Here is a 25242-nt window from a genome sequence, read left to right on the forward strand (position 1 = left end):
AAAAATACGATCTTTTACTGTCATGCTAAACAATGAAATTTCTTCTGTAAATCACTGAAAATAACCTGTGAAATTGATGAAGTTCAATTTTTGCAGCAGAATATAATAGAATCTTCTGGATTTAAAAATTGAAATGATTTATATGAAATTTAATGTATTTTTGCTTAATCAAAGATGGATCAAATAAATACTGGAAAATGGTGACACATCTTCAACACCAGCACTTGCATGCAAAGGAAATCAGATATCTATGAGCTTAGTCCACACTGCTCTACTTGTGAGGCTTCAAGCCAAAAAAAAAAAAAATGAAACAGGGAAATTTTATTACAGTAATAGTGTAAAACATAATTTTCAAACATGAGATAAAAATAACTGTTCCAGTTCAAAAAGATGTCAGTAAAATTAAATGAAGAATTTTGAGCCATCAAACTCTCATCATAATATACCTGAATAAGTGATATGAAAAAGTGTGGCAGTGGTTTCAGTCATTGTATTTAATTTACTAGCATAGATCAATTTTAGTTTTTAACTAAAATTTAACTGACTTCCTTCTTGAATGGGTTTTGTGCCTGATATCAAGACAGGAGTTCAGTTTCCATGTCGGCTGTTTGTTATTTATGTTGTTGTTGAGGTCCAGCTTTAGTCCATGGTGGTCAGATAGAATACAAGGGATTATTTCAATCTTTTTGTTTCTGTTGAGGCTTGCTTTATGACCAACTATATGGTCTATTTTGGAGAAGGTTCCAGGCGGTGCTGAAAAGAAGGTATACTCTTTTGAGTTTGGATGAAAAGATCTGTAGATGTCTATTAGGTCCATTTGATTTAGGGACTCTGTAAGTGTTTTTATTTCCCTATATGTTTTCTGTCTAGTTGATCTGTCCCTTGGTGAGAGTGGAGTGTTGAAGTCTCCCACTATTAAGGTATTAGGATCAAAGTGTGATTTAAGCTTTAATATTGTTTCCTTTATGAATGTAGGTGCTCTTGTATTTGGGGCATAGATATTCAAAAATGTGATGTCCTTTTGGTGGATTTTTCCTTTGATGAGAATATAGTGGCCCTCCTTATCTTTTTTGATTAACTTGGGTTGAAAGTCTATTTTATTAGATATTAGGATGGCTACTCCAGCTTGTTTTCTGGAACCATTTGCTTGAAAAACATTTTTCCAGCCCTTTACTCTGAGGTAGTGTTTATCTTTGTTGCATAGGTGTTTCTTGGATGCAACAGAATGTTGGATCCTGTTTCTGCAACCATTCTGTTAGTCTGTGTCTTTTTATTGGGGAGTTGAGTCCGTTGATGTTGATAGATACTAGTGACCAACAATTGTTACTTACTTTTGATGTGGGGTTGGTGGTGTCACTGAGTTTCATTGCTTGTATTCTTTTGATTTTTGTTTTTTGTTGTTGTTGTTGTGTAGTTATCTATTTCCTCTGTTTCCTTAGATGTAGTTATTTTCTTTGGTTTGGAGTTTCCCTTCTAGTAACTTCTGTAGAGCTGGGTTACTATGTAGATATTGTTTAAATTTGGTTTTGTCATGGAATATTTTGAATTCTCCGTCTATGTTGATTGAAAGTTTTGCTGGGTATAGTAGTCTGGGTTGGAATCTGTGGTCCCTTAAGGACTGTATGATTTCTGTCCAGGCCCTTCTGGCTTTCATAGTTTCTGTTGAGAAATCTGGTGTGATTCTGATAGGTCTACCTTCACATGTTACTTGGCCTTTTTCCCTTGCTGCTTTTCGAATTTTTCCTTTGTTCTGTAGGTTCAGTGTTTTGATTATGATGTGATGTGAAGAATTTCTTTTCTGGTCTAGTCTACTTGGTGTTCTGTAGGACTCTTGTATGTTTATGGACATCTCCTTCTTTAATTTAGGAAAGTTTTCTTCTATAATTTTCTTGAAAATATTTTCCGGACCTTTGAGCTCTTCTTTTTCTTCTACTCTTATTATTCTCAGATTTTGTCTTTTCATGGTGTCCTTGATTTCTTGGATGTTTTGTGTTTGGAACTTTTCTGATTTTATTTTTTCTTTGAGAGATGTGTCAATTTCCGCAAGTGTGTCTTCGGCTCCTGAGATTCTTTCTTCCATCTCTTGTATTCTGTTGGTGATGCTTACCTTTGTAGTTCCTGATCTTTTCTATATGTTATCCAGCTCCAGGTTTTATCTATTTGTGTTTTCTTTATTGATTCTAATTCTGTTTTCGTGTCTTGCACCATTTCCTTCATCTGTTTGAATGTGGAGTCCTGCTTTTCAATGACAGCATCTATTTTTTTGTCCGTTTCCTCTCTATGTATCACTAATTGTGCCTCTACTTCTTTGGCTATATTTTGCCTGTATTTCTATGAGAGCTTTGTTTATTTCTTCTTTATTTGCCTCAATCTTCGTGGTCATTTCTCTGAGAGCTCTATTTGTTTCCTCTTTGTTCGTCTCGATTTCTTTGGCTATTTCTCTGAGGGCTTTGTTCATTTCATCTTTATGGGCCTCTAATAGTTGGAGAAACATAGTTTTGAAGTCATTTTCTTTTGTGTATCTAGTGAATTGAAGTGTCCATTGGTTTGTGGGGTTGCTGGTGAGGTCATTATGTCCTGATTTTTGTTGGGTGTGTTCTTACTTCTGCCTCTAGCCATCTGGTTATTTATAATCCTCACTGTTTGTTCCTCAAGATTGTAGTTTGGGCTATGATCCTCTCTTTCTGTTTTCTGGACTGTTTTTTTTTTTTTTTTTTCAGGAAGATGAGAGAGGTTCACTGGTTTGGGAGTTTGTGTTGTGGTTTCAGTTTTGCCTAAGTAAGGAAAGTGATGCTGGCGCTATTCGCATGTGCTTTTAGCGGGCGCAGTGTGCATGTGTGGATTCTCTGACTATTGCAGTGGCCTGAAGGCCACTATTATGCAGTTCTGTCTGAGATCCAGGGATTGTTTGCCTGGATTACACTGGTGGACCCACAAGGCAGAGGCTTCAACGTTGGGGTCGCTATCCCAAGAATCCCTATGATGCCCACACTAGGGGTGGCAGGGATCTTGTCTGGTTGCTTCTGTGGAGAGGTCCTGGGTCAGGGGCAAACTGTCTCTAGAAGGCTCACTCACTCTCTTTCAGGACCAGTTGGAATGCACAGGGGTTCCCCTTGCTCTCTACTTTCTGATTTGGTCCTGTTTCGGAAAATGCACAGGTAGGCTAACAGTCAGCTCTGTGGCCACAGGACTCAGTATCCATCTTTCCTGTGTGCTGCCTCTCTGTCCTTTCCCTCTACCAGGAGGGGTTATGTTGACTGGTCCCAGGGTAGCTCGAGAGTTAGGTTGAGTGTTCTCAATCCCAGATCCCAGGCCCAGATCTCTCTTCCAGAAGCAGCTTGGTAGTAGAACCTATGTTTGCTGATCCCGAGAGAGTACCAGGTATGGTTGAGTGTCCTTAGATCCAGAGTTTGGGTTTCTCTGCCAGGGGCCGCTAGGTGAGCTGGAGAGGGGGTGCTGTGTCCTGTGGCAGGCTGCCTCTAACTCCTTCCCCTCTGACTTTCCCCTCCTCTAGGGCAAGCTTATGGCACTGGGGCAAGCTTATAACGATGTTCTCAGGGGAGTGCCAGAAGGGGTTGGGACTTCTCAGTCCCAATCCTGAGCCAGGGTTTCTCTGCCAGGGGTCAGGGGGTCGCCGATGTTAGGACTTGGTGCTAGACCTTATTGCGCTGGACCCAGGAGAGTCTCAGGACGTATTGAATGACCACAGTCCCAGATCTCGAGCTGAAGTTTGCTAGGAGCAGCCGGCAGCACTGGGGTCCGGGTACTATGAAGCCACTGTGTACCTCTTTATCCTTCCGCTCCACCATGGCAGTGTTATGGCGGCATTCTAGTTCTTGGGGGAGTGCCCAAAAGGATTGGGTTTTCTCAGCCCCGATCTCGGGTTGGGGTACAGACAATGTGGTCTGTGGCAGATTCTGCTGGATGCCTCCTGCCTCCTCCGAAGAGGGAATAGGGATTTTGAGCTGGGCATGCAGCCACTCTCTGCATGCGGCAGGAGCTCAGTTGTGATGGCGGCGGGTACCCTCGGTCAGCGAGACCTTCTAGGGAAAGACTGGGTGACCCGTGATCAGACTCGCAACTTTCCTTCCCCGTGGGGTTTTCTTGTGACTGGGACTCCCAGTCTCTGGCACCCTTGTGCCCACCAATCAGCCTGGGAAAGTGATCGGAACATGCAGGCATGTGGCTCCAGCCTGGAGACCCAATGCTCGCGTTACCCGGGATCTCTTCCGGGTTCTGACTGGGTGGCCCAAGAGTGGACCCGACTGATTCCCATGCTGTGGGAGCCTCCCCTCACCTGGGAAACACGATTGCTGTAGTTTTAGGGCCCAGAGTTCAGTCTCCTGGTCACTGCATGGAGAGTGTTGTCCCACTTCTCAAGACACAGTGCTCTCCCGGCACCGCCATCTTGCCCCCAAAAAACAAAAATCTTATCTCTTCTCTCCAATTCTTTTCCTTTGGTTTAGTTATTCCAGACTTCTATGGAAATGTTAGAAAGTTCTCTGTCACCCTGTATTTACCTGTCTCATTGGGAATCTCATTGTCTGCACAAGCAGTGCTATCAAAGCAGCAGACAGCCTTGCCTTCCTGTGCAGACTTCCTTAATCCAGGCCTACAGCTCTCACTGCACACAGACTGAGAAATTTAAGAGAAATGAAAGCTATTAACAAATGTTTGGATTTATGTTAAAAATTTGAGTGAGTGACATATTATTAAGTATCATCTGGAAATGCTTACAATGTAAGATAATAGGTTTTGGTATTGCTAAATTTGGAACATTTTGGGCCACACAACCCACATATTTAAATCTTGGTCCAATATATGACACTGTTGTCATTAAAGTGTTCTATAAGATCGTGGTATGACTTCAGAGTCAAACTGTCTTTATACTTACTAGACACTAGGGGGAGCTTTAATATCCAATGTGGTTGTGAATGTTGATAGACAACTTTACAGGGCTTGGATTCATCATGGCAACTGGTCTTTGGGAATTTCTGTGAGGACTTGTATGGAAGCATTTACCTGAGCTGAATAAAGCCAACACACAATTGGAGTCCGTATTTCATTAGCTACTGTCACAGACAGAATGAAAAGGAGATGGGATATGTATGTGTATGTGTGTGTTTTACTTAGTTTACTTCTTTTTGTTACTTTTTCCTTTATTATTATTATCAATATTTATAACAATTCATTCAATTTGTATGCCAGCTGTGGCTGCCTCTCTCATCTCTCAGTCCCACCCACCTTCCCTCTTCTCTCTGTAGGCCCCTCCCCTAGTCCACTCATAGAGGATTTCATCGTCCACCTCCATCTGACCCTAACCTATTAGGTCTCATCAGGACTGGTGGCATTGTCTTCCTCTGTGGCCTACCATGCTATTCTACCTTTTTTAGAGGCTGACAGAAAATACCTCTTTACCTCTCTCTGAAATATTTAAGCATGGGTGACAAAATAAACCTATCAATGTTTTGAGGTAATAACAGAAAACTAACTGACACTCTATTCCTAAGAAATATGTGGGCATTAAGAAGATATAAAAATAAATGTTTTCATTGTCAAAGTCAGGAAATGACAAAACAGTCTATTTTGGCTCTTTTTATATGAAGTTCCTTATTGGTTGCTGAATATTGACTGGTGCTTAATAAGTGTCAAAGTATCATTACATTCTAAACACTATTTTTGTTTTTATTAAAGGTCAAAGTGAGATAAGTCAGGACTCACCTTTGCAAATATTGTAGGCCATTGAATCATCTGCTCAGATAAAGACAACTGTTGACCAAGGGGGCATCTGAAGAAAAGATTCCTACTTTCACCTTTAATCCAAGACCCTTTGGAAAATTCCAAAAATTGAGAATATATCTAAGTGTTTTTGGCCATTCATTACTATGTTATTTCTCACATGATTTTTCAGGAGGAAGTTATTTAGGAAAGGAAGGAACTGAAAGAGATGTAGAAACATAGTTTGAAGTACATCTAAAATACTAAAAAAATTTCTTTACAAAGAAGTACATAAAACTCAGTGTTTTGAAGTCATAATAATAAAGAGCATCTTAAAGGAGGTGTCAATGTGGATGATTAAATAAAAAGTACTTGAATTGAAATGTACTAAAATTTACCAAAATTAAATCAAGATCATGTTAATAGATTAAATAGTCCTATATCCCTGAAGGAAATAGAAGCAGTCATCAAGTCTCCCTTCAAACAAAATAAAAAAAGAAAAAATAGCAAGGCCAGATGGTTTCGGCACAGAATTCTACCAACCTTCAAAGAAGAGCTAAGTTGAATTCTCTTCAAACGATTCCACAAAATAGAAACAGAAGAAACACTACCCCACTTTTTCTTCTAACCAATTTAGAGTATCTGGTTTTATGTTGAGTTAGTATGAGGTGGAAGGGATAGGAGCTCCACAAGGACCAAATATATCTGGGCACAGGGGTCTTTTCTGAGACTGATACTCCACCAAGGACCATGTATGGATATAATCTAGAACCTCTGCTCAGATGTAGCCTGTGGTAGCTCAGCAACCAATTGGTTTCCCATAGTAAGGGGAACAGGGACTATTTCTGACAGGAACTCAATGGCAGGCTCTTTGACCTCCCCACCCCCCAAGGGAGGAGCAGTCCTGCTAGGCCACAGAGGAGGACTTTGCAGCCAGTCCTGAAGATACCTGATAAGACAGGGTAAGATTAAAGGGAAGGAGGTGCTCCCCAATCAGTGGACTTGGAAAGGGGCAGGGAGGAGATGAGAGAGGGAATAACGGAGCGGGTTACAGCTGGGATACAGAGTTAATAAAATGTAACTAATAATAAAAATTTAAAAAAGAAAAAAAAAATTTTCCAAAAAAAAAAAGGAAACATGGCCAAACGCATCCTTTGAAGCCACAGTTACCTAAACCACACAAAGACCCCAAAAAAGAAGAAAACTTCAGATATATCTCTTTTATGAACATTGATGGAAAATACTCAATAAAATATTTGCAAACCGAATCTAAGAACACATAAAAGATATCATCCACCATGACCAACTAGGCTTCATCCTAATCATGCAGGGGTGGTTCAATATATGGAAATCCATCAGTATAATCCACCATAAAAAAAAACTGAAAGAAAAAGACAAAACGATAATCTCCTTAGATGCTGAAAAAGCATTTGACAAAATCCAACCCCTACTACTCAGGTATAAAATCTTGGAAAGATCAGGGATACAAGACACATACCTAAACATAATAAAGACAATATACAGGAATCCTATAGCCAACATAAAAATAAATGGAAAGAATCTTAAATCAATCCCACTGAAATCAGGGACAAGGCAAGGCGGCACACTCTCTTCATAGCTCTTAAGGAGAATACCTGACATCCTAGTTAGAGCAAGAAGACAACTAAAGGAGATCAAGGGGATATAAATTGGAAAGGAAGTAGTCAAAGCATCACTATTTGCGCATGATGTGATAGTGGACATGAGCGACACCCAAAATTGATAGTGGACATGAGTGACACCCAAAATTGAACCAGAGAACTACTTAAGCTGATAAACACCTTCAGCAAAGTGGCTGGATACAAAATTAACTCCCTACCCATAGTACTACTGTATATGAAAGACAAAAGGGATAAGAAAGAAATTAGGGAATCCACACCCTTCACAATAGGCATTAATAACATAAAGTATGGTATGACACTCACCAAGCAAGTGAAAGACCTGTGGGGGAAAAAAAAAGAAAAAAACTTCAACTCTCTGAAGAAGGAAATTAAAGAAGCTATCAGAAGATGGAATGTTCTCTCATGCTCATTGATCCATAGGATTAACATTGTGAAAATGGCCATTCTGACAAAAGCAATCTACAGAGTCAATGCAGTTTCCAACAAAATACCTAAACAATTATTTACAGGCCTTGAAATTACAATTATCAGTTTCATAGGGGAAAACAAAACAAAAAACAGAATTGCTAAAACAATCCTGTACAACAACAGATCATCTGGTGGTAGCTCCATCCCTGATTTCAAGCTATACTACAGAGCAATAGTAATAAAAACTGCATGGTACTGGCATAGAAACAACATGGTGGGTCAATGGAATTAGAAAAACCAGAAATAAACCCGTATGCCTACAGATATTTGAATTTGTACAAAGAAGCCAAAACCATAAAATGGAAAAAAGACAGCTTCTTGGCAGGTCTAAATTGATGTCTACATGTAGAGCATTGCAAATAGATACACATTGATCACCCTGCACAAAACTAAAGTCCAAGATCAAACATAACATAACAGAAACATAAACCAGATACACTAAATTGGTTAGAAGAAAAATGGGTAAGAGCCTTGACCTCAGACACAGGAGACAACTTCCTGAACAGAATACCAACAGCACAGGCTCTAAAATCAACAATCAATTAATGGGACCTCAGAAACTGAAAAGCTTCTGAAAAGCATAGGACACTATCATCAGAATTAAATGACAGCCTACACACTGGGAATGGATCTTTACCAACCGTATTTCTGACAGAGGGCTAATATCCAGAATATTTAAAGAACTCAAGAAATTAAAAAGCAACAAATCAAGTAATCTAATTTAAAAATGAGGTACAGAGCTAAACAGAAAAATTCTCTGTAGAGGAAAATAGAATGGCTGAGAAACACACAATATCTTTATCAAGGAAATGCAAATCAAAACAGCCATGAGATTTCACCTTACACCGATCAGAATAGCAAAGATCAAAAATGCAACTGACAATATGCTGGAGAACTGTGGAGAAAGAGGAACCCTCCTCCACTGCTGGTGGGAATGTAAACTTGTACAACCACTTTGGAATCAATTTGGCGCTTTCTCCAACATTTAGGAATAGCACTTCCTCAAGATCTAGCTATACCACTCATAGGCACATATCCAAAATATGCTCAAGAGTACAACAAGGACATTTGTTCAACCATGTTCATAACAGCTTTATTCATAATAGTCAGAATCTGGAAACAACCCAGATGTCCCTCAATGGAGAAAATGAGAACCACAGAATGGAGGTTCATTTATACAATAGAATAATACTCAGCATTTAAAAATAAGGAAATCATGGAATTTGCAGGCAAATGGTGGGAAGTAGAAAAGATCATCCTGAGTGAGTTTCCCAGAAGCAGAAGGACACACGTGGTATATACTCACTTGTAAGTGGATATTAAGCACAGAATATAGGATAAACATATTAAACTGTACACCTAAAGAAGCTAATCAAGAAGCGGGACCCTGGGTAAGATGATTAATCCTCACTCAGAAAGGCAAACAGGACAGACATCTGAAACAGGTCAGGACCCTACCACAGAGGGACTCTGAATGACTCTACCCAGCAAGGTATCAAAACAGGTGCTGAAACTCATAGCCTAACTTTGGGCAGAGTACAGGGAATCTTATGTAAGAAGGGGGAGATAAAAAGGCCTGGAGGGGACAGGAGCTCCACAAGGAGAGCAAAAGAACCAAAAAAAAAAAAATGGGCAAACTGTTTTTCCTTGAGACTGATATTCCAACCAAGAACCATGCATTAAGATAACCAAGAAATTGTGCACAAATGTAGCCCATTGAAGCTCAGTCTTCCAGTGGGATTCCTAGTAATGGCACTGTCTCTGACATGACCTTAGTGGCTTGTTTTCTGATCAACTCACCCTGAGGTGTGAGCAGCCTTATCAGGCCACAGAGGAAACCAATGCAGCCAGTCCTGATGAAACCTGATATGCTAGGGTCAGATGAAATAGGAGGATGACCTCCCCTGTTAGTGGACTTGGTGAGAGCCTGGGAAGAGAAGATGGTGGAAGGGTAGGATTGGGAGGTGATGAGGGAAGGGGCTATAGCTGGGATACAAAGTAAACAAACTAATCAAAAATGAATTAATAGAAAAGAAAATTAACACTAAAAATAAATACATTTAAAACTTTTTTGAAAACCACATTCTCTTCAAGATAAATCCTTGAAGTAAGCACAGCTAAGTCAGCAAGGCACTAAGTTATGCAGACGCAGTTTATTTAAATTGCTTTGGAAAGCTAGGCATAGGCACTTTCAGAATATATTCAAAGCTCCCATCCTGAAAACAAGGGCCCTGAAATTGACAGTGCAGTATAAAGTTATCCTTAACTCATAACCCTGTGGTAGTAGTCAGAAGCATTTTAACCCTTAAGGATAAACTGCTCCTACATTTGATATGAAGACCATATCCTTGCTTCTTAACATATTCTAAAAACCTATGATACCAAATTTGAATGCCTAAGGAAATAATAAAAACATCACATTGCTGCTATTACCATACATAGGAAGGGATATTACCTGCCAGGGGAAGAATTCCTTTCCTTCTCCATTAGCATATGGCTGTGTCTGTATTTGTTGGAGGTTCATCTCATGGAGGCTGTAGGCCACAGCATACACAGCATTGTATATATTGTAGCTCTCTTCACTCATGGATGGGTCAAAAAGGTGTCCGGGCAGTAACTCCAAAGAATCATTGGGTTGGCAGTTTTCCAAAAGGTGACAATCAGACTCAGAAAATGAGCACTTGAAGAACAAAAATCAAAACTTAGGAAGGTAAGTGTCTTCTGGATATTTGTAAGGATTAACTGTGCGAATAAAATTTGTAAATTCAACTATCTCTTCATGGTGGTGTGAAAAAATGAGGCTTCCATGAAATGACTCTACCATGAAATAATCAGCAAGGTTATCAGCATCCCATTGAGAGTTCAATATCCAGACTTTCCATGTCACTAACAATTGCTCAATATGTCGCATTAAACCTTGCAATGAAACAATGTCCCCATAAATAACTATCACATTAGCCGATGATTCCTGAATCTTCACCAGATCCTCCCATAATGCACTGAAATATGAATTTCAGGAACCAGGGATCATTTTCAAATAGGCTATGCAGATGCAATTACTCTCCATATCTTCTCTCAAGTCTGACAGAATCTGAGTCCCTCTGTGGTCATCTGGGAGGATCAGACCAACCTAGGAACAGCTGAAATGAAGCATCAAAAAAACTATGGCAAGTGACAAATGTGTCCTTGGGGGCCATCAGATAGAAATTAAACTGACTTTGGTCATTTAAGGTAGAATCAAAAGGCCCAAATGTGAGCTGGAGGGAAAAAAATGGAAACAAGAGGAAGAACATTGACATCAAACAGAGAATCAGTCCTGAATGAACAAATGTAATCACTCAGGATGAAGATTGTTCTGTCATATTTAAAAAGCAAACCCAAAGGAGACTTTTCTAAAAAAAATACTAGTGACAAGTCTCCAGTTTCAGGAAGGTCATCCACCTCTTCTTCCTTTCTATTTCAAGTAATGGAAATGTGGATCTATCATCAAGTACCTTCATACTTTTCTTTATAGATCATTTATCCAAGTGCCCCTGTTTCACTTTTCAGTCATCCAGTAATGTCAAAAAAGTATTCTTGACATCTAGATCCAACACCCCAGCCCTCACCTGAGGTATTTTGTTAAGTTTTAGCAGTTTCCCAAGTTGAGAAGATATTGTCCATGATGTTCCTGCGAGTGCAGCAGGTGACATTCTCTTCAACCCGCAGTTGTAATTAGCTAGAGGTTGTCTCAAATTTGTAAGCCAAACAAAGGGAGCAAGAAGAATATTTGTTTCATAAGGTGCAACATTATAGAGATCAAAGCCCAGAGTTCTGTTGGGTAGAAGATTAGGGTTTCTGTTGATTTCCTCAATGGCAAATACCAAGGCCAGAACAAACTGGTAGTTCTTAAGCTGATACCTGAAAAGATTAAAAAAATATACAGGAGGCTAACATGGACCACAAACTATCCTATTAAGTGCAATGGCTGTTATAATTCAAATGCGAATGTTTCTATAAAATAATTATTTTAATATAGTCTAATGAAAGACTACAATTAAATTAGGTATTTTAAGAAAATACGATTAAGCAATATCCTAAAGTATTAATATTCAATAGTTATGGTCTCAGAAAATGTAATTTATTATATTGCTTTGTTTACCTTTTATGTGTAGAAAAATAAACTGTCTATGAATAAGAAATTGGGTTCTGACTAAACAGTAGAACCTTTGCTGTCTGAAACTTGGCCCTTCAGCCTCTACAATTGTGAAATTTCAGTGTGTCTTGATCCAACCACTTAGTTTTCTGTGACAATAACTTATTTAAAGTATTTCACAAAGTTAATTCCAATCATTTATTGCCACAGATGTCATTTCTATGATATTTTTAGAATAGGATGTCCTGGAGCACACTATGGAGACCAGGATGGCATTGAACTCATGGGCATCTCCTTGTCTTTGCCTTTAATTGCTGAGAATAGTTCATATGAATCCACATTTAAATTTATTTTAACTATTTTTTTATTCCTGAGCTGTGTGCATCTCCAGTATAGATGTGAGTCTCTATGCATGTATAGGTTCTTTAGTGTCAATAACTATGAATGCAAAGGAGAAAAAAACTCCAGGGTCAGTCCAAGCTGTCCACATTATTTCAGTATCTGGTTTTTTTTTTTTTTTTTTTTTTTTTTTTTTTTTTACTGAGTTGGGAAAAGTTATATTCTTTTTTTTTCTTTTTTGAATTTTATTTTTTTTCTTATCAGTTACATTTTATTAACTCTGTATCCCAGCCATGTCCCAATCCCTCATTCCCTCCCAATCCCTCCCTCCCTCCCTCATCTCCACTGTGCCCCTTTCCAAGTCCACTGATGGGGGGGGACCTCCTCCCCATTCATCTGATCCTGTTTTATCAGGTATCTTCAGGACTGGCTGCAAAGCCCTCCTCTGTGGCCTAACAGGACTGCTCCTCCCTTGGGGGTGGGGAGGCCAAAGAGCCAGTCATTGAGTTCCTGTTAGAAATAGTCCTTGTTCCCCTCACTTTGGGAAACCAATTGGTTACTGAGCTACCACAGGCTACATCTGAGCAGAGGTTCTAGATTATATCCATACATGGTCCTTGGTTGAATGTCAGTCTCAGAAAAGACCCTGTGCCCAGATATGTTTGGTCCTTGTGGAACTCCTATCCTTCCCCATCAGACTAACTCTCCTTCTTTCTTATGATTCCCTGTACTCTGCCAAAGGTTTGGTCATGAGTCTTTGCTTTGAGAACACTGCTAGTTAGTCTTTCAGATGCACTCAGTAGACTCCTGTCATACCTTCAATGCACATCCCATCTGTCTTTCTAAATGAGGATTGATCATCTTAACCCATGTCTGCTCTCTTGATTATCTTTAAAATCCGTTCCTCAGATTTCAGTTTGCCATCACTCAGCTTTTTTAAGCAACTGACCATATGGAGTCTTTGCACAAGATAATATAACATAAACTGAAGGCAGTTAGCAAATTTTTGCTTAAGGTGTTTTCATATATCACTGAACTTGGTAGTGTACTTCTAGACACATTCCTGTGTGAAAGCAAAATAAATAATGCAGTACATTTACATGAGCTTAAGCTTGTTTAAGCAATTAACCTCATGGTGTCTTTGCACAAGGCAATGACAGCTACACATGGAAGGCAGAGGCCATCTTGTTTAACACACACTTTCACCTTTCTGCGAATTCTGAGAATCAAATTTATGTTGTCATGCTTGCACAGAAAGAACATTGATTATCTAGCTGTCATACATATCACCTTGGTATAGAACTACTACATTCTGTTCTTGTCTTCAAAATTTGTGTCAGAATGCATTAAAACGTAACAGTCCAATTACTATTGCACAGGAAATGAAGACATTATCACATTTACACAAGTAATGTTTATTGCTTACTATTTCAATTAAGGACTAAAATAAAAAGAACATGATATTGAAGAAAAAATGTGAGAAACTGTTCAAATAAAATGCTTGATTAATTGGCTTGCCTTTACATATGAGAAGATTGATTCTTGGCCTATTCTTGTTTCCTGAGGAATTTCAGAGTGACTGCTCCATGGACTTTAAGATGTGTCATAAGAAAGTGCATAGGAGAGTAATCCAAGATGGTGGTGACCAGTGTGCACCATATCTGAGGGGCACAGGATCTGAAATGCCAAAATTGGTGAGTGGACGAGCAGCTGAAGCCAGAACATCAACATTGAGGCTTCTTGGGTGAGAGGGGACAACCAACCCGTTGACAGTTTCATATAAATTTAAGCAGATACTTGCCCATAATCTAAGAATTTTTCTGGTTTAACCCAAGAAAAATAAAAACATGCCAATATTCAAAGATCCTGTCAAATATCTATTTTATTCTGAATAACCAAAATTAGGAAACATAAATATCAACCAACAGATGAATGAATGAACAAAGTGTATTTGACATCTCAATATAAACAAACAATGTTATTGCTAAGGCTGGATATGCAGCTCTATTGATAAGAGTGCTTTTTTACCATGTAGAATGTCCCAGATTCCATTTCTAGGGCCATAGAAACTGGGCATGAGGGTCCACAACTATAATCATAGCACTGGGGATAAAGGCAGGAAGATGAGAATTTCAAGACCAAGGTCATCCTTGACTATATCTTAAATTTCAGGTTAGCCTGAGCTACAAGACAGTGTAAATTAGCCTCCACTGGGAGAAAGCAGGGATCCCTAGAAGAATAGTTGATTATAGGGCCACACTTGCTTATTGTTTAAGCGGCCCCATATCAGAGGCTTAATACCACAAAGGAGAAGAAATGGGTGTGTATGTATGCCAGAAATACCTTAGGTCAAAAAGCAATGATGCTCAAAGATGATGGAAATGGGACATGCCAAAAAGACACAGAAGGGGCTGGAGAGATGGCTCAGAGATTAAGAGCACTGGCTGCTCTTCCAAAGGTCATGACTTCAATTCCCAGCAACCACATGGTGGCTCAAACCATTGATAATGAGATCTGTTACCCTCTTCTGGCCTGTAGGCACACATGCTGGCAGAACACTGTAAAAATAAGATACATTCTTAAAGAAAAAGAAAAGAAAAAAGGCGCAGAAGCCATATATATGAGCTTTCATTGGTCAAATGACAAAACAATTTAAACATCAAAATGATCTGAATATCTAGGTCCTCCCCAAATTCCTATGTTGAAGTCCTAAGACCCAAACAAACAGACTGCATGAGGTCTTTGAGAGGTACTCAGGTCTTGGAGGTGAAGTCTTTATAAATAGGTTCATAACCTTATTGAAGAGATCCTATAATACATTGTGGCCCTTTAGGCCACTGAGATTAAAGTGAGAACAGGACTGTAGACAAGCATGCCCCCATCTAGACCACATATTTTAACTTTAGACTTTCCAGAGGTTCCAACTGTGAAAAGTAAGGCCTTTTGTTTATAAATCATTTGTCAGAGCAGCCCCAGAAATGTAAAACAAACAATAACAGTACAGTACACTACAGAAGACACATAAATCATGAATCCATATTGATGTAAGTGTATAATGCATTAACATTCTGATAAAGACCAAGACACAGAATTTCAAGCTACTCATGGGGTGCAGGGTATTAACTCTCTAGAAGAAAAGCCTGGCAGACACTGAAAATGAAAGTATGTACCACCTAACAAGACACAGGGTGCACCACTGTTGTGATACCCTTGCCCAAGCATACATATCGATCCATGAGAGCACAGAGAGCTGAGAGAGAGTCTACAAAAATAACTAACCTGGGATCTTAGCCATATAGTACAGGATATGCATGGTAGAACCCACAGACCCAAATAAACTAAGTGACACAGAAGGATCAAGAGAGGATACTTGAATCCGACTAAGAAGGGGAAATAAAATAGACATCACAGACATGGGAAGTGGAGGGAGAGAGGAGATGGATGGGAGAGGGGAGTGAAGAGAGGAAAAGGAGGAGGGCTCAGCTGTGGGGAAAGTATGGATAGGGGTGAAAGGGCTAGGAGAAAAGGGAAATCGGTGTTGGGGCATTTCTGAGAAAAGATAAAGAACTGGAATTTTGAAGGGAACTGGGAAGATATGGGGGTGACCCTGGCTGAGACTCCTAGCAGCAGGGATATTGAGACTGAAGTGGACACATCCTGTAGCCAGTGGAGGGAGGGGGACACCAATCAATTCACAAAACCCTTGACTCAAATTTGTCTGCCTACAAGACATGCAGGGATAAAAGATGGAACAGAGATTGAAGAAATGGCCACCCAATGACTGGCACAACTTGAGACCCAACCCATGAAGATACCCAACTTCTGACATTATCAATAATACTCTGCTCTGCTTGTAGACAGGAAACTAACATAACTGTCATTTGAGAAGCTTCATCCAGCAGCTAATGGAAAGAGTTGCAGAGACCTACACCCAAACAAACATTAGGCAGAACTTGGGGAGTCTTGTGGAAGAGTTAGAGGAAGGACTGAGGGAGCTGGAGGGGTAGGACACCACAAAAAGACCTACATAGCCAGCTAATCTGGGACCATGGGGCCTCATAGAGATTGAACCTTATGCAGGACAAGGTTTTTGCTTGTATAAAACTGACAGTAAACCACTCAGAGTGGCAGGGCATAAGGTCAGCAACTTGCTCTCAAAATGTCCAAAGTAAAACAGTAATTAACTGTGTACCATACTTGGTACTTTTTTCAAGTTTTTATTGTTTCAAAATTGTTGTAGGGAAGCTCGGAATGGTCTTTAACTTCAGCACTTGGGAGGCAGAGGAAGGCAGATCTCTGTATGTTCAAGGCCAGCCTCATCTATATAGGGAATCCCAGGACATCCAGGGCTCTGCAGAGAAAATTTGTCTAAACAAACAAACAAACAAACAAATAAATCTGTTGTAGGGGAAGAACAATGTAATGAAAAACTTAACAGCATTAAAAACAAAACTGATTCTCCACACTGGCAGTCTGGGTAAGACTATGTCTGTAAGAGACTGACAAGTGAAACGACATGTCATTATGGAGCAAGAAGAGTCTAAACACAGCTCAGTGTCTTCTTTTTTTAGTGTGTGTTTGTGTGTGTGCTTGTGTTCATGATGTAGGTGAAGCATGTATACGCATACACATAGGAAGTTCAGAACACAACTATGTGCAATCACTTCTTGCCTCCTACCTTCTCATGAATTCAGGGATCGAACTCAGGTCTCCAGGCTTGCCCAGAAAGAGCCTTTATCTGCTGAGCCATCTCACCGGCCTGCAAGCGATTCTCTTAAGTGACCTCAATTAGGCAGTGGTGAGAAAAAATGTGAACGATCCCTTCTCTTAAACAAATTCTTAGGGATAAATCAATAATAAAAAGAGATGAGTAGAACAGCATTACTCTAGTGCTACCAACGACTAACAATCAGCAAAACACAACCTAAGCACCTCCTGAGACAAAGAGCTGCAGGGCTGGTAGCTAAAATTTCTTGCAAGTGTAAAACTGGAATTACCCTGAAATAAAAGAGCTTTCTCAGCTCTACAGTAACCTTGTTATTATGACCTGGTTATCTATACATTAGCAACACAAAGAGATACAAATAGGAAAATAAGCCTGCGTGAACCCTGCATACTCCTGGGTGTGGAAGTCCATCAAAGTATAAACAGCAATATATCTGCCAAATTGTTCCTTACGAAGAATTCTCTGACGAATAAAGAGAACAATCAAATCATGTGAAAGCTAAGTGATAGAGAGCACCTGCAGTGGCTGTCTTTAGTTAAGAAGAGTCATTTCATTCTGGAATGCAGGCACATACGTCCTTAAACAATGTTCCTAGAAATGTGCATGGATCCTGTGGCCTTTCCAAGTACCTGGCTTTTGTTTGACTGGATGTCCAAGCTCCCCCACCCCACCTGCCCAAGGGCAGGCAGGCAGGAGGCAGCACCGAACTCAGCAATTTTTATCCTGGAGGACTGGCCCCATCATCACTCTTCCTCAGGATGCAGGGCACAAGTATATCCCTAGGACGCGGTCCCTGGTACCAACAGGCCCCACAGAAGCTCTAGTTGGAACGCAGGCAGACTCTCCCAACCCGCCCAGTCCTCCAGTCCCCGACTGCACCGCCCAGGCCTTGCCCCGCGACCGCCGTCCTGTGGGTCCCTCACACACGCCCACAGCCAGCCAGGCTTGGCCCCGCAGCGATGGCCAACCCCGTGGACCCGCCGCTCCTCCACCACGGGACCCAACCCTCTCTCCTGCCGCCTCCCAGCTGCGAACCCAGACCCAGCACCACCTAGCACACCGGATGGCTGCTGAGGGCGGAGGCAGAGCCCAGAGGCGGAGGCTGGGGGAGGAGCCCGAGAGCGGGGTCGGAGCCGGGAGACGGAGGCGGAGCCTGGGGGGGGTGCAGAGGCAGAGCCCGAGGGCGGAGGCGTAGCCCTGGTAACGGAGGCGGAGCTCGGGGAGGGCGGAGGCGGAGCCCGGGGACAGAAGGAGGAGCCCAGGGTCGAAGGAGGAGCCCGGGGGCAGAAGGAGAAGCCCGGAGGCAGAAGGAGGATCCCGGGGGCGGAAGGAGGAGCCCAGGAGCGGAGGCGGAGCCCAGGGGGATGGAGGAGGAGGCCAGGAGACGGAGGCTGAGCCCGGGGGCAGAGGAGGAGCCCGGGGCGGAAGGAGGAGCCCAAGGGGCGGGGGTGGTGCCCGGGGGCGGAGGCGGAACCTGGGGCGGAGCCTGCGGCGGAGGCGGAGCCTGGTGGGGGCGGAGGCGGAGCCCAGGCGGCCCCCGCCCCACACCCTTAACCTGGCTTCTCCTGGTCTCAGCCTACCACGCTGAAGTAGTCAGCTAGCCGAGCCACGACCGCCGCCACCGCGCCCGGGAAGCCGGTTCCCGTCGCCGCCGCCGCCCACCTGGCCCGGAGGAGCTCAGCGTTTTCCCTTAGGCAGCTGTAGCCATAGCAACGGCGCTTACATCACGCTTGACAATGGAGGCGCGCACTGCGCCTATGCTGCCCCTTTCGCAAGCCCCTCGCACAAGCCCCACCCCTGCCCCACTGGAGTAGGTTCTGCCTTCTGAGTCGGGACACTCTGAGGCCTGAAATTTCTGAAATCTTACTATTAATTTTACAGGACAAAAGGATCTTTGAGATAAGTACCTCAAAGCATTTCTCTCCTGTTTTCAAACCCCTTGTCTTAGTTACTTTTCTATCACTGTGCTAAGATATCATGACCAAGGCTGCTTACAGAAGAAACAGTTGTTTGGGTACCTAGAGTTTCTGAGGGTAATTCCCTGACCATCATGGCAGGGACCATGGTGGCAGACAGGAATGGCAGGTAGAGAACCAGAGAGAACAGTGGATCTGAGATCTTACATCCTGATCCACAAGTTTGAGGCAAAGAGCTAACTGAAAAATCATGTGGGATTTTAAAACCTCAAAGCCCACCCACAGTGACACACCTCTTCAACAAGATCACACTTCCTAATTTTTCCACCAATGGGGGACCATATTTTCAAACATATGATACTGTAGGGGTCATTTTCATTCAAAGAACTACACTCCTCAATAGCTTCCTACGTAGCCAAGAATTAAGATAAAAAATTTCAGTGTCCCAAAGCATCCCAGGCAGACTCTTGTGTGCTGTTGTTGCTGCTGTTACGTTTTTGAGACAGAGTTTCATATAGTCCAGGTTGACCTTCATTCCTGACCTTAATGCTCCATTTACAGGCATGTGTCACAACACTTGCTTTATGATCTTTTATGTTTGTTTGTTTTTGTTTTGTTTTGCTTTTTCAAGACAGGGTTTCCCTGTGTAGCTTTGTCTGGACTGGACTAGCTCTGTTGACTAGGATGGTCTTGAACTCACTGAGATCTGGTGTGTGCCACCAGGCCCACTGACTTCAGTTTTTGTTTTTTTGTTTGTTTGTTTTGGGGGGGCTATTTTTATCTTTTGCGTAGATGAGTATTAAGAGTATTTTACCTGAATGTATATAAGTGTAACACATTTGTGCCTTATATTCCAGGAGGTCATATGGCATCAAATTCCCCTAAACAGGAAGATTGTCAACCACCACGGACATGCTAGGAACTCTGCAAAAAAAAAAGCAGAGAATTTTTTTAAAGGTTTATCATGTTTGCATGTACACCTGCACACCAGAAGAAGGCGACATATTTCATTATAGATGCTTGTGAGCCACAATGCGCTTGCTGGGACTTGAACTCAGATGAAAAGCAGCCCTCTTAACCTCTGAGCCATCACTGACTGCTGAGGGCGGAGGCGGAGCCCGGGGGCAGAGGCGGCGCCTGCCCCACACCCTTACCTGGCTTCTCCTGGTCTCAACCTACTAAGATGAAGTAGTCCACTAGCCGATCCCTGACCGCCGCCACCGCCTCCAGGAAGCTGGTTCCCATCGCCAACCCACCAGGCCCAAGAGAGCTCATCGTTTTCTCTTCAGTGTCTGTAGCCATAGCAACGGCGCTTCCGTCACGCTTGCGCCTGCGCTACGCCTCGCGAAAGCTCCTCCCCCGCCCCATCTGAGAGGGCTTGGCCTTCGGGTTCCTCCAAGGCCGCTGGGATCCGCAGCTCGGGAAGTGGGAGGCTGGGTGCATTCTTGCCTCGGAGGCCGAGCTCTTAGAGGCCGGGCCTCTGCTTCAACGCCCCCCTCCCTTATTCTTTATTTTCCTGGAGCGGGTTTTTTTTCCTTCCGCCTTCTCTCTCCCTTTTGCATTGGGGGGAGAAGGGCATGGAGGGGCGCGGGCACACTTGGAAAGTTTGCTCTTTTCTGCTGCCTGCTTGCTGCTGGCAGCGTGGATGAGATTCTCCCGCCCTCAGCTGGAAGCTTGGAATTTGCACCTCCAAGGCTTTTTGCTGCACTTTTCCTGTTTATGTTATGCAGATGGGGATTTTAGAAACAAGACACCGAGCTGGCGGGGGGGAGGGGGGGTGAGGGTGGAAAAGCCTTGAGCAATCTGCAGAAGTGCTGCTTGGGCTGGGGGCGGTCAGCTTGGGCTTTCCTCTGAGGCCCCGAAGGAGTTGGATTCCACCTAGGAACAGAGCACCCCCGGGATCCTCCTGAAATGGGCCAGCCCCCACCCCCACCCCCAGTCCAGTCCACCTGACTTTCACTGCTTTTTTGTCTCAAGGTTCTGGTAGCTGAAGCAAGTGTTAACTTCCAAGTTGTTCTACTGCAAAAGCACAATAGAATAAATTCGTGGGGCTCTTTGTCCAGTCTAGAGATTATCCAAGTCGATTGAGTTTATTTTTTATATTGTTATTTTTTTAATTTTTATTAATTATAATTTATTTACTTTGTATCCCCCTTGTAGCTCCCTTCCTCCTCCCCTCCTAACCACCCACTCTCCCCCTTCTCTACCCTCTCCACCCATGCCCCTCCCCCAGTCTTCCCCTTCTGATCCTAGTCTATTAGGTCTCATCAGGACTGGCTGCATTGTCTTCCTCTGTGGCCTGGTAAAGCTGCTCTCCCCTCACGGGGAGGTGACCAAAGAGCAGGCCAATCAGTTCATGCCAGAGACAGTCCCTCTTCCCAAAATATCCACTACTAATGTTTTCAGATTTGGCTGGCACAACACTTGGATGAGTTTACTTTGTCACTTCTTAATGATTATGAAGTTTAGTAGTAGAATATGTATGCAAATTAAGACTGAAGTTTTCAGAACCTTTGGTTTAGAAATTATCTTAGTGAGGACATCATCTGCTGAGGGGTTTTATCCTTAATATATTGTATATGGTAGATGCCAATGTGCTTAGCACAACACCTAAACCCTCTGCCAATGACTAGCAGAAAGCTAGTGACTAGAGCTGTGAACTCAGAGTCCAAAGGGTCATGAGTTTAGCTGCTCTGACTGACTCGTTCTTTTTTATAGGCACACATTTCCCTTCCTGATTCTGTGCTGGTAATTGAACTTAGGGTCTCATACATGCTAGGAAAGCCTTCTACCATTAGGCTAGATTCCCAGTGATATGGCAGACTTTTTCAGCAGGGGTCTGAGTGGATTGAGCTGGGCCATGCTATAAGAATTTAACTCAGGGTCTCCTTTATAAATGGCTGCTAGTCAGTCAGAGGAGTCAGCATAACTGAAGTGATGAAGAGTAGGTTGGTTTTCAAAATAATTAAAGCAAACAAAACCATAAACCACACCTCATATAGATATTTTCCCAGACATGTCCCTGGGAGCTCTTCCTCCACCTTTTCAGTAAAGAGTACTCTCACTTCTTCCAGAGACAGCCCTTTCCATGGCTTACAACCCAGTTAGAAAGTCCTTCCTTATGAAGTCAGAGTTGGTCCTTGTGTTCTCTGAAGCTACCAGAAGGGGAGGGATACCACATGACTGTGTGTGATTTTTATAATTATTATTGTGGGATTTTGCCCCTCAATTTTACCTTCTTTTTGAAATTTGGGATAAGGTACTGGAGAGATGACTATGCATTTGAGAGGACTGTGTTGCTCTTCCAGAAGACCAGATTAGACTCCCAGCATTCGAATGACAATTGACAACTGTAACACCAGGTACATGGGATCCTCCTCTGGTCTCCTCCAGAAACAGGCATGCATGTGGCACATGAACATGCAAAATTGATACACATAAAATAAAAAATATTTTAATACAGGGATAAAACTTATATATCATAAAAGTAAATATACACTCCAGTGGCATTTAATATATCTCACTGTTGGACACTGGATACATCTGTCTAGTTTCTAAACATTTTCTTCACCGACCCAAAATCATTAAATAGACACTACCATTTCCCTCTCTAGGCCCTGGCAATAACCACTTGCTTTCTGATTCTATGGGTTTGTTTGCCTACTTCCTATAACTTGAATTAATCTTGTTTGGTATATTGTTTCCTAGGTTTTTGGTTTTTGCTTGTTGGTTGGTTGGTTTTTGAGATCGGGTTTCTCTCTGTAGCCTTGGCTGTTCTGGAACTCTCTTTATAGACAAGGCTGGCCTTGAACTCACAGAGATCTGCCTGCTTCTGCCTCCTCAGTGCTGGGATTAAAGGCGTGAGCCACCACACCACCACCTGGCTTGTTTCCTAGTTTTATCCCTGCTGTATCATTAGTACTGCCTTGTATTACATTTGAGCATCAGTACTGCATTCTCCCTTACTGTTGAATAACCTTCCACTATATATACAAACCAGCTTTGCTTATCCACTAGTGGTTTGGTGCATTGTTTCTGTCTAGTACCATGACTGTGTATAGAAAGTATGTGGGTGGGGCTAAAGAAATGCCTCAGTGGTGAAGAGCACCGGTTGCTCTTTCAGAGGTCCTGAGTTCAATTCCCAGCACCCACCGAGCACCATGTGGTGGCTCATAACCATCTATACTGGGATCTGATGTCTTCTTCTGGCATGCAGGTGTACATGCAGATAGAATACTAACATATGTAAAATAAATAAATCTTAAAAGAATAAAAAAGTGTCTGAGTACCAATTTGCAATTCTCTTGGTATATCCTTAGGAGTAGCACTACTAGACAATAGTGAATTACATATGGTAATTATTTTACCTACCAGCACTGAACAAGGATTCTAACTTTATTTCTAACTTTATATCTTTGTCAAAACTTTTTTTTTAATGTTATATACATTATAAGTGGTATGGATTACTTTTCATTTGTTTTTTTTTTTTTTTGTTTGTTTGGGGTTTTGTTGTTTTAGTTTACTTTCTGTTTGCTTGCTTTTTAAGACAGGGTTTCTCTGTGTAGCTCTGGCACACACTCTGTTGACCAGGCTGGCCTCAAACTCAGAGATCTGTCTGCCTCATTCTCCTGAGTGAGTGTTGGGATTAACAGAGTGCCCCACCACTGCCTGGCGCAATAAGTATGAATTATTAACCTTTGCTGTTGCTTTTAAGACAAGGTCTCCCTAGAGACATAACTAATCTGTAACCTAGTTTATACTTGAACTCTGGATTCTCCTGCCTAATTTTCATCCCCAATACAGAGGATAGCAGCATAGAATTAACCACAAGGCCTAGCTGAGTAGATGTCTTACTGTCCTTCTGATTTATATTTCTTTAATGACTCATAGTGTTCAGCATTTTTTCCTGTCTATGTCTGCCATTTCTAATTCTACTTGGAGAAAGGTCCATTCAAGTCCTTTGCCTAACCACACCCTTACCCCACACTACTGAGGGTCTAACTCTTGGCTTCCCCAATGCTAGGCAAGCTCTGTTCTATTGAGCCATACCCCTAACCCAGCCCTATTTGTTTTTGTTCTGTTTGTATACTCTAAAAACTAGATTTCTATCAAATATAAACCCTGAAGATGTTCTGTCTGTAGACTGTCATATTATCTTCTTGATATTGCCATTTGGTCCACAAAAGTATTTTACTTTGATGAAATCCAACCTTTTATTGGTTTTCTATGATTTTGTGTCATATCTAAGAATCCATTGTTGAATGTAACATCATGAAGATCCACCTATATGTAAGCTAAGCATTATTATAGCTCTTATATTTGGGCCGTTGATCCATTTTGGGTTGACTTTGTAATGATAGGGTTCTCATTTTACCTTTTTAAAAAAGATCTATGTTTATTTTGAGTGTGTGTATAACTCTTTGTGTGTACATATGTATGTGTGTGTCTGTGATGACCAAAAGAGGGTGTCAGGGCCCCCAGAGCTGGAGTTAGATGCAACTGTGAGCTATCCAGCATGGATGCTAGGAACTGAACTTAGTTCTTTAGATGAGAATCAAGTTCTCTTTACCACTGAGCCATCTCCTCAGCCCCCTTTTACTCTTTAAATGCCTATTGTTTAAATTTTATTTGCAAATATTGACATTAACCCAAGGTAATCATTATTCCTCCTACTAATAGTAAACTATATTCCCACCATGCAAGTTTATTTTAATTTCTTTTTCTTTATCAAAGTTGTTTTTCAAAACTAGAATTGAGCACTACCTTCCTGGGCATATTTATTCTATTAAGGTCCTAGACATAGTGGACATTTAAATGGCTGTTTTGTAAATGAAGTTTCCCATGACATAAGGTAAAGGCCTAAAGGTGCTGTGTGCTCCTATCTACAAGTGAACACATCAGCATCTACTGAAGCTATGCTTTGTTTTCTCACCCAACAACTGCCAGGCTGCTGAAACTGATAAGCCTGGACAGGGAAGCCTGATTGCTGAGGTTGGGTGAAGGATATCCCACCCACTAATATAACTACCATCACCTTTCACTAACAAGGGAAAGAACAAAACAAGTCCAGATTTGTTTTCCTGAGGGCTGAGAGCCACAAGAGAGGAAGGCAATACAGCACAGAGATGAAGCTACAAAAGAGAGGCAACAGGCTTTTTTGCCTTAGAAGACAAGAAAGAGCTGATTCCTAGTGGGGAGGATTTCTCACCCTGGTACTCCTGTAATGGGCTGCGGTGGGGTAAGTGGTTTCACTATACAGTCATTGCAAGTGTTTTCTGT

The 25242-nt window shown here is 41.9% G+C and overlaps 1 protein-coding gene across 1 annotated transcript in view; it reads right to left on the bottom strand.

Moving 5' to 3' along the window:
- The window catches only part of LOC110561735 (vomeronasal type-2 receptor 116-like), a 799658-nt gene that overhangs the window by 646564 nt on the left and 127852 nt on the right, over positions 1-25242 (bottom strand). The window contains 3 exon segments of the mRNA XM_060376155.1: positions 5778-5857; positions 5860-5938; positions 10303-10846. Of these exon segments, the coding sequence (XP_060232138.1) occupies positions 5778-5857; positions 5860-5938; positions 10303-10846 (703 nt within the window).

The sequence above is a fragment of the Meriones unguiculatus genome, assembly GCF_030254825.1.
Source record: "Meriones unguiculatus strain TT.TT164.6M chromosome 13 unlocalized genomic scaffold, Bangor_MerUng_6.1 Chr13_unordered_Scaffold_34, whole genome shotgun sequence".
Classification (NCBI taxonomy): domain Eukaryota; kingdom Metazoa; phylum Chordata; class Mammalia; order Rodentia; family Muridae; genus Meriones; species Meriones unguiculatus.